The following is a 10,997-nucleotide window of genomic DNA, read 5'->3' on the forward strand; positions in this document are numbered from 1 at the left end:
TATAAAATAATCTCATCTAAGTATTTTTCTTGAAGAGCAATCTTCAGTAGTTAAGTCTCCTCTTTCATACAAAGCTGATCTTATGAAAATATAGGAATACACAGGATCTTACAGAAAATATTAGGAAGGGGAAAAACAGTATAAAGTTATATTTAAAAATAGAAAAATCTCCCCAAACTACCCAACACTGACAAACAATTCAACACTTTTAAAGATTATCTGATAAGGACTAAAAGGTGATTTAACTTGGAAGTTACATGGATACCTGATACTTTAATTCAGGAACTTTTATATGTATTATTAAATACATTATGACAATTCTTTCTAGAATCTTTACTGGATGGGCTAATGGCTTCTGTAGCACTGAAAAACATTTAAAATACCTTATTTAAACTAACCATCCAAAAAACCAACCAACTCAACTTATCAAAAGAAAGATCTATACAAATAAAAAGGTTGTTTGTAAAATTCCTGGTACATCCCTGTCCTAAGTTTATTAGTTGGTACTTAAGCTTCATTTAGGATTATATATTTAGTTTTGAGTTCCACAGCAGAAAGAGATTATGATTTCTATCAGTGGAAAGTATTTCAGGAAATAGGAGACTAAAGCAGTTGTAGAGAATACTTTGGTGTTGACCACAAAGCCTATTAATAACTAAGCATTTGTCTGAAAATTAATAAAAGCATTTTATGTTTTAGCATCCTGCCAACTGGAATTTTTTAGGAAGTTGCATAATACAGGCGACATTCATAATGATAAATCTATTATAGATTCTTATTATTTCTTTGGTAACCTAAGAGGGAATTATATACAATTATAATTACTTGACAGTATAAAATGCATGTATGATTAACCAGAACACTCCGCTCCTTTTAACAAAGCAGTTTAATTATTTGGGCTACAGACTATACCAAATTTATTCATTTCCAAGTTACTGAACACCTGTTTTGTGTTGGGCACTGTGCCCTCAGCACTGGAATAGAACAGAGAACAAGACAGACATGGTGTCCCTGCCCTTCTGAAGCACACAGTCTGGTAGGTGGAAGACAAAGAAAACCAAAATAACTACAATTTCCAAATAAAGAACCAAAGTAGAAGAAACAGAAAGGAAGCTATGGGCGAATCGCACTGCTGACTCAAAAGGATGACAGCCTAGGGTAGCAACAGATTTGTGAAGCGACTGCAGCCTTTGAAAGCTGCTCCAGTGACCATGTACATTTTCAAATGAGTTACCTGTAAGAACTTCGTGTAAAACAAAAACCGAAATAGAAATATAAAGTGGTAACACGGTACGGGGAGGAGACGGCAATAAAGGTGTTTTTAAACATTAAGAAAATTTTAGATACATTAAAGCACATTTCCAGAGCTTCTTAATATACTTATTCTTTGGAAAAAAGTTATTTCTAGGTGTTTTCCAGAATTTCTAGCCTTTCACTGGTATTGTGTTCTGCAGAAATTTTTTAAAAATTGTTGAAACTTATGGAACAAGAAAGTTGATAATCCCTATCATATAAAATAAAAAAATTTTATATAAGCATTCATATTGAAAAATAACCCAGTCTTTCATTTTGATAAATTTTTAAAGTATGACCTTTTATTGGAAAAAAATATTTGTGGAAGACAAGTTAAATTTGAACCACTGGCATAATAAAGCTAAACAACAACAACAAAAATTTTTAAATTAACAAATGAAGCTAAAAGAAAAATAAGTGAAATAAGCTCTTTATCCTCCCACCTTTGGGAAAAAACCTGGCAGTTATGATGGATGGCACACCGCTGATAAATAGTTATTAATTCAACATTCCCTCCCATCTTGGGCACTACAGTGGATGGTAATGAGAAGGAAATGAACATCCGCTATTTTAAACATCTTTAATAAAGGCAAGAAGGTTCAATATTCTTTCAAACCACAAAAACAATTCAAAACAAGTTTGAAGATATGCCAAAAATTACCATTAAAAAGAGAGTGATTTTTCTATTTAAAGCGGGTTTAATTTTTCAGCCTATTAAAAGATAAATTTCCATAAAGATTCAATGCTTGAATACAGAGAGAAAGGAAGAAATTTAAACTGAAACTCTCAAACACAGCTCTCGACAACTTGAGAAGGATGAAAATCTTTTTAATAAAAGAACAGATGAGTATTTGTACACACTAAGTGATTAAAAAAAGACACACGTCAATGTCCAACTAGATTAGGCATTTGCGTGACGTGATGTAGGATTTCGATGTTTAAATACGTGGGGATGAGAGGGCGGAGGACAGTACAAAGTTATACAAACCACTTTTGAACCTACTTGTAATTATCGTCTTCCACAAACTTTTGTAGTTCTTCTATATATTGAACAGAGTTCAGATATTTTTGGACGTGAGGCAACATGGGGATATCTAGGCAAAATGTGATAAGTAATTAATTATCTCATAAAGTATATCCAGAACTTTAAAAGTTAAGCTGAGAAAAATATATTTAAAGGTAAATTAAGGCCGCATAGCATCAAAATTTAAATTAACTCTGGAAGGACATTACTGGGGTAAATATTTAATGTAAAACTGAAGGTAATTTAGAAAATCACAGTTGCATGCTGCTTGTATAGATTTTAAAAAAACCAAACAGCTCCACTTAGAAAGTCCCACATATTTGAGAAATTTCATAGGGAAAAAAACAGACTTCATTGTGATTTATAGTCAAACCTCATCTAAGGCAAGATGTAAGGCAGTTTTGCTTTTTTTTTAAAGGAAGCCTGGCTCCCATTTGTTATTGTAGTTTTTTCCTCTTCTACTTAGAGATTTCAAGTAAGATTAACATTACAATTTGATGTTATGTGTAAAAATATTGAGAAAAGAATAAAACGAGAGATTATTTGATTTTAACATTCAGTAAAATTCCCTATTCCACCCCTCTGCCCCACACATATACTTTTAGGATGTTTTTGAGGTTTTCCTAAAAGTACGGATGCACATACGTTAACTTTAAGACAAATTTAAACAAATCGGATAATGTAAACTATTTTTTAATATCATAAAATTACGTATCAGTAGCCTATCTTTATTCACTATCAAACTGAAAGCATCCAAACACTTGAATAAAACAATCATTTCCTTTATGTTCAGATGACGTTTCCTACTGGGTGAAAAGTGGCCATCGACATGTGTAAATGAATCAGCAGAGGTACAACATGGTAATTAATGGCTTAGCATTATCCCCCAGACACTTACCATATTCACAGGACTGCTGTAAATCGGAAATTATTCGAAGGATGTTATTCATCAAATTTGATTTTAGGATTATATATTTAGTTTTGAGTTCCACAGCAGAAAGAGATTATGATTTCTATCAGTGGAAAGTATTTCAGGAAATAGGAGACTAAAGCAGTTGTAGAGAATACTTTGGTGTTGACCACAAAGCCTATTAATAACTAAGCATTTGTCTGAAAATTAATAAAAGCATTTTATGTTTTAGCATCCTGCCAACTGGAATTTTTTAGGAAGTTGCATAATACAGGCGACATTCATAATGATAAATCTATTATAGATTCTTATTATTTCTTTGGTAACCTAAGAGGGAATTATATACAATTATAATTACTTGACAGTATAAAATGCATGTATGATTAACCAGAACACTCCGCTCCTTTTAACAAAGCAGTTTAATTATTTGGGCTACAGACTATACCAAATTTATTCATTTGCAAGTTACTGAACACCTGTTTTGTGTTGGGCACTGTGCCCTCAGCACTGGAATAGAACAGAGAATAAGACAGACATGGCGTCCCTGCCCTTCTGAAGCACACAGTCTGGTAGGTGGAAGACAAAGAAAACCAAAATAACTACAATTTCCAAATAAAGAACCAAAGTAGAAGAAACAGAAAGGAAGCTATGGGCGAATCGCACTGCTGACTCAAAAGGATGACAGCCTAGGGTAGCAACAGATTTGTGAAGCGACTGCAGCCTTTGAAAGCTGCTCCAGTGACCATGTACATTTTCAAATGAGTTACCTGTAAGAACTTCGTGTAAAACAAAAACCGAAATAGAAATATAAAGTGGTAACACGGTACGGGGAGGAGACGGCAATAAAGGTGTTTTTAAACATTAAGAAAATTTTAGATACATTAAAGCACATTTCCAGAGCTTCTTAATATACTTATTCTTTGGAAAAAAGTTATTTCTAGGTGTTTTCCAGAATTTCTAGCCTTTCACTGGTATTGTGTTCTGCAGAAATTTTTTAAAAATTGTTGAAACTTATGGAACAAGAAAGTTGATAATCCCTATCATATAAAATAAAAAAATTTTATATAAGCATTCATATTGAAAAATAACCCAGTCTTTCATTTTGATAAATTTTTAAAGTATGACCTTTTATTGGAAAAAAATATTTGTGGAAGACAAGTTAAATTTGAACCACTGGCATAATAAAGCTAAACAACAACAACAAAAATTTTTAAATTAACAAATGAAGCTAAAAGAAAAATAAGTGAAATAAGCTCTTTATCCTCCCACCTTTGGGAAAAAACCTGGCAGTTATGATGGATGGCACACCGCTGATAAATAGTTATTAATTCAACATTCCCTCCCATCTTGGGCACTACAGTGGATGGTAATGAGAAGGAAATGAACATCCGCTATTTTAAACATCTTTAATAAAGGCAAGAAGGTTCAATATTCTTTCAAACCACAAAAACAATTCAAAACAAGTTTGAAGATATGCCAAAAATTACCATTAAAAAGAGAGTGATTTTTCTATTTAAAGCGGGTTTAATTTTTCAGCCTATTAAAAGATAAATTTCCATAAAGATTCAATGCTTGAATACAGAGAGAAAGGAAGAAATTTAAACTGAAACTCTCAAACACAGCTCTCGACAACTTGAGAAGGATGAAAATCTTTTTAATAAAAGAACAGATGAGTATTTGTACACACTAAGTGATTAAAAAAAGACACACGTCAATGTCCAACTAGATTAGGCATTTGCGTGACGTGATGTAGGATTTCGATGTTTAAATACGTGGGGATGAGAGGGCGGAGGACAGTACAAAGTTATACAAACCACTTTTGAACCTACTTGTAATTATCGTCTTCCACAAACTTTTGTAGTTCTTCTATATATTGAACAGAGTTCAGATATTTTTGGACGTGAGGCAACATGGGGATATCTAGGCAAAATGTGATAAGTAATTAATTATCTCATAAAGTATATCCAGAACTTTAAAAGTTAAGCTGAGAAAAATATATTTAAAGGTAAATTAAGGCCGCATAGCATCAAAATTTAAATTAACTCTGGAAGGACATTACTGGGGTAAATATTTAATGTAAAACTGAAGGTAATTTAGAAAATCACAGTTGCATGCTGCTTGTATAGATTTTAAAAAAAACCAAACAGCTCCACTTAGAAAGTCCCACATATCTGAGAAATTTCATAGGGAAAAAAACAGACTTCATTGTGATTTATAGTCAAACCTCATCTAAGGCAAGATGTAAGGCAGTTTTGCCTTTTTTTTAAAGGAAGCCTGGCTCCCATTTGTTATTGTAGTTTTTTCCTCTTCTACTTAGAGATTTCAAGTAAGATTAACATTACAATTTGATGTTATGTGTAAAAATATTGAGAAAAGAATAAAACGAGAGATTATATGATTTTAACATTCAGTAAAATTCCCTATTCCACCCCTCAGCCCCACACATATACTTTTAGGATGTTTTTGAGGTTTTCCTAAAAGTACAGATGCACATACGTTAACTTTAAGACAAATTTAAACAAGTCGGATAATGTAAACTATTTTTTAATATCATAAAATTACGTATCAGTAGCCTATCTTTATTCACTATCAAACTGAAAGCATCCAAACACTTGAATAAAACAATCATTTCCTTTATGTTCAGATGACGTTTCCTACTGGGTGAAAAGTGGCCATCGACATGTGTAAATGAATCAGCAGAGGTACAACATGGTAATTAATGGCTTAGCATTATCCCCCAGACACTTACCATATTCACAGGACTGCTGTAAATCGGAAATTATTCGAAGGATGTTATTCATCAAATTTGATCTTTGCTCATTTTCTAGAATGCTGCCAGTAGACGGGTATGCCGAATCGATGTATGTTAAATCTGACAAATAGATACCTGAAACGAAATTAGGTAAGTGTTTTCCGACTTGTAGCTTGGAAGAGTATGACAAAGGCAAGGAGGAAAAGCTAGCGTACAGGTGAATGCCCACATACTCCACATTTAGAACGTACTGTTACTAACGCTCTGCGGCTCTGTACAAGCAGGAGCACTGAGGCCCAGATTCCCGTGGAGTTGGGGTCAGACATAAATAATATGTTTTTCTTTAAATATCCTCTTATGATACCGTTTTAGGGTATGTTTTGAAGCTGGAGATACAAACTCCAGCACCTACAGGACCTGATAGAAGGAAGCTGAGCTCTTGAACTGCCTCTGACTAGTTGAGTGTAATAGAGACAAGTTATTTTCATCTCTGAACCTAAGTTTTTATGTCTATACAACTAGCACCCTATTTTCCAAGCTGTGGGATAGCCTGAAGAAGCCACATTGGCCTGCTAGTACCTGGCATGGGATGGTTATTTAATATTACTTCTACACCCACTTGCCTTGGGTCGATAACTATCACTTGAGTCTTAACTCAAGACATCTGAAAATTGTCTCATTCTGATAGAAATGTCTTGTTTTATAGATTAACAGTTGAATTTCTGAAATAGTTCATGTGACTACAAATTAAAGTTCATTCTTCCCTCCTCCCCCATTTCTCTATACCAACAAAAATAACATGTCCCCCAAAATAATTTGGTTGCACTAGTTCTGGATATGAAAGGCCACTTATTTTAAAATACTTCATGTACTGTGTATAAGACAACTGTGGTGGGAGAAAAAAAATACTGTTTCCTACTTTCACCTCCATGTTCATGAACTCTCAAGGTGAACGCAACGAAGATGATGCACCTGTTGTCTTCCAAACAAGCCCTATGTTTCTCTCATGCCGTTTCTTCTACCTTCAGTGTTTCCTAGACTCATCTCTGCCTATCTAAACTCTCTCTTACACCCCGGTCAGTGCCAGAAGCTCTTTCGTTTTCTCACTGATTCCAAGAAAGGAATTTAGAACTGTCTAGTCCGACCCGCTCTTTTTATAGATGAAGAATCTGAGGTCCACAGGTATCAAAGGCTGTATTTCATGCCGTGTGAACCATTGGTGATAGAGCTGGATCTCAGAGTACATACTTATACTCCAAGTATTTTTTTATTATTATTATACGGCTATAAACTCAATCAGTATCTATACCATTTGCTTGGTAATTTTTATGAGTTTATAATTTCCTTATGTAAACTTCCTCATATTTATATCTTATCTGTTCAAGACTATAAACTCATTTAAGGCGGTTGCTCTACCTTGTACTCTAAGCAAATGAAAGTCCTGTGCAGTGTTTTGATAACAGGTGCTTAATACAATGTAAAAGGTCGGCATGGCAATCCTTTTACTCATCCTAATATCATTCCTTTTCCATTCAGCAAATCTTAAGTGTTCTTTAAGCCACCTACTATAAACAACTTCTTTTTCTTTAGAGACACTCAACTTTGTTTTTGACTTCAAATAACTCTACCGCTCCTTTCCTCGTCTTCCAATCTCAAGAGAAGAACCCCTTCTTTCTAAATAAAAACTGTGATCTTGAATGTAATCACTACTACCTTCCATAAACATCCGCTGCTGCTTCTGCTATGACCCGCCCTTCACTGGTTCTTTTCCCAGAGACAATGCTAAATCTCCTCTACATAAGAAAACAAAATTGTGCGACAACATGGATGGACCTTGAGATAATCATCCTAAGCGAAATAAGCCAGACAGAAAAAGTCGAAAACCACGATATCACTTATATGTGGGATATAAACCTAAAAACAACAAACGAACAGGACAGAGACTCATAGACATGGACAATAGACTAGTGGTTACCAGAGGGTGAAGGGGGTGGGGGAGCAGGGAGGTAGACGGGGTTAAAGTGGTCAAATACATGGTGACAGAAAGAAATCTAACTATGGGAGGGGAACACACAATGCAATATATATATGCCTTACTGTTAAATTGTACACCTGAAACTTACTGGATTTCGTTAACCAAAGTCACCAAAAAAATAAATTTAAAAAAAAAAGGAAGAAAACAAAAATCGAATCAAGCCTTCCTTCAAATCTGATTCATTTCTTGAGATAGGACTCTTACCTCTCTCCCTTCGACAAATACCTTGAAGGAAAAACAGACCAGTACACTTATTTAATCCTTCATTCTATTATTTTTTAAATTATTGGAGCAATTTTACTGGTTTACAGATTTACTATAAAAGAGATGAAACACTTTTCTGAAAATTTCCCAGCACTTAAGTCCATTTAAAGTCTATTTCACATGCCCTTAAGTTCTTCAAATGTTATTGCCAGTGAAAGGAAGCACCTGATAACAAAACCTTTCTTCCCTAAGAACCTGCTTCTCTTCCTTATGAGTACACAGAATGCTGTCTCCACCGTCGTGGGAATACTTTCTCCCCATCTCCGCAGAGTTTGTGTGGGTATGAGAAGAAAATGTTGGTTAATTTTGCTTCTTACAAAGCCTCAATGGTTGAAGGACTATAAACCAACTCTTCTTCTGTCACCTTACTAATACCTTGCAATTGCCAGCTGGCTTCCTATGTAGAAGTTGTGATTTGTGATTTATAATAAATATATTTTTGGTCTTTGTCCACAGTTCCTGGCCCACAGCTCCCCGATTTGCTGAGCAATAAGAGCAATGGAAGCATCTTTTGTTAAATTTGGTCTCTCGTAAATCACTTCAGAGATATAGGAGTAAAATGTCTTGTTAGTCATTACAAGTACCTTTCAACCGTCTTCATTCTATTTTTAATGTAATATTTGACACACATAAAAGTTTGCATGTGTCAGGAAAAGCTGTGATAGACTTGGAAGTACGCAAAAAATGGTTACTAGGTGTCCTGTCTCCAGTGCATCCTTTTGGCCCTTTTGAGCTATTTTACAACTCTGTAAGTTGTTGAGAACAGGCAAGAATACAAATTCTTGTCCATAAAAATGCCAATAAATTCTGTCCATCCAGTGAGATGTAACTGATTATTGCCCTGTGGATGCTGACCAATTTTGCAACTATTTGCAAATTCACGTCAGCACTCCCGAATGCCTACCTGTACGTGTGGAGCTTTAAATTCTCCACTGAAATGGAGTATTATCTTCCCGATTCCCTTATAAATTTAACGATTTAAATAAAACCTTTGAACCCATATTCATTTTGTATTTGTGTGAGAATCGTGATTTCATACTTTAATACATTTAACATTATCAAACAATATGATCTGTGAATGTTTAACGTGAGTGATCTCAGAACCACCTCACCAACACTGTCACCCCATCTGTGTGCTCCCTGCCTACGGCATCGCCCTGCTTCCGGGCCCCGGGGAACCACTGCTCTGGATTTTAAGATTACTCGCTCGTTTTTTTCAAGACATATGTCTGTATCCCTACACAATATCTTATTTACTTTTCCTTAGTTCTGACCTTAAAAAATGTTTTTTACATGTGATTAAATGATAATGGTAAAGTCAGACCAGGTACGTAATAAGTGATTTGTAAATATCTGTTAAATAAATTTTTAAAAGTACGGGTTTCTGTGAATGCTTTGTCTCACTCACTATTTTCTTTCTAAGACTTATTCAGGTTTTTTTTTTTCCTCCTTCATACTACTTTTTTATATTTTAATTTTTTTCAATTATAGTTGACATATATTAATGTCAGATATACCACACAGTGATTAGACATTTCTATAACTTATGAAATGTCATGTCAGGCTGTTAAATGCAGCTCTAATTCCTCAAATTGAGAATAATCTAATATGTGACCATATCACAATTTACCCATTTTATTTGTTAGACTTATGAGTTAGACCCCCCTCCCCTACACTGCCATAGATGTTTTCGGACATGTCTTTTGGTACACATGTACAAGAATTTCTCTAGGAGATATACGTATGGCATATATATGGTATATCAATGTTCAACTTTATAAGACAATGACACGTTGCTTTTTAAAGCTGTATCAATTCACACTCCTACTGTCAATATGTAACTCTCCACCGACCCACACGTGGTATTGAGTCTCCTCTATTTCTACGAATCTTGTGAGTATAAAATGATATATAATTGTTTTAATTTTCATTTCTTTGATTAACAATGAGGTTAAGCGTTTATATTTCTATAAAATGTCTTTTGTCCATTTTTCCTTTTTTTTTGAAAATTATTATTGATTTCTAAGTTCTTAACATATTGTAGAAACTATAGATATATCTATCTCCCCTTGTCAGTTAAATTTTATCCAGTCGCTCTTCAACCCACTATATCATCTGAAATCTCTCTCACTGCTGAAACTTATTCCAGCAAAGGCATAAGTGACTGCTCCTCATTATTACCCTCAAACATCTTGGTCTCCTCCTCCCGCTTTTGTCTCTCCGCGTTGGTGTTTCCTGGCTTGACCCTTCCCAGCTTCCCACACCCTCTCCCGTCTTGTTCTTCTCCATGCTCCCCAAGGCTCTGTCGTCAATCTTCCCACCCTACGCGTACTTGTCCCGGGTTATCTCACTTCTGTAGCTTCAGCTGTCACTTAGTTGCTGATAACTTTCCAAATCTTTCTATGGAACCGAGCTCCTGACTTTCATTTTCAATTTAACATTCCAAACTAACTATTATTTGCCCCTAAACACCTGCCATTCCAATTTCCATCACAGTTGTGATATTACTAATCGCTGAAGTTCGAAAACTCCAAATCGCTCAAGTAAAAAAGCTCAGGAGGAATTTACCAGCTCATATCTTCCCCAGATTACGCTATGAGTGAGTAAGACATGATCACGGACTGGTCAAGTAACATATTACATAATGCAAATCCGAGGCTAGAAGCTGGCAGTCTATCTGTCCCAATGTTTTTAAAATCAGGAAATATCACAGGAAATA

The 10,997-nt window shown here is 34.7% G+C and overlaps 1 protein-coding gene across 1 annotated transcript in view; it reads right to left on the reverse strand.

The window, feature by feature from the left end:
• RALGPS2 (Ral GEF with PH domain and SH3 binding motif 2) overlaps positions 1–10,997 on the reverse strand; it is a 100,150-nt gene that overhangs the window by 29,441 nt on the left and 59,712 nt on the right. The window contains exons 6-7 of the mRNA XM_011361280.2: positions 5,977–6,114; positions 5,057–5,147 (exon numbers count right to left, since the gene is read on the reverse strand). Coding sequence (XP_011359582.1) covers positions 5,057–5,147; positions 5,977–6,114 — 229 coding nt within the window. The remainder of the gene's footprint in view (positions 1–5,056; positions 5,148–5,976; positions 6,115–10,997) is intronic.

The sequence above is a fragment of the Pteropus vampyrus genome, unplaced genomic scaffold, assembly GCF_000151845.1.
Source record: "Pteropus vampyrus isolate Shadow unplaced genomic scaffold, Pvam_2.0 Scaffold65, whole genome shotgun sequence".
Classification (NCBI taxonomy): Eukaryota; Metazoa; Chordata; class Mammalia; order Chiroptera; family Pteropodidae; genus Pteropus; species Pteropus vampyrus.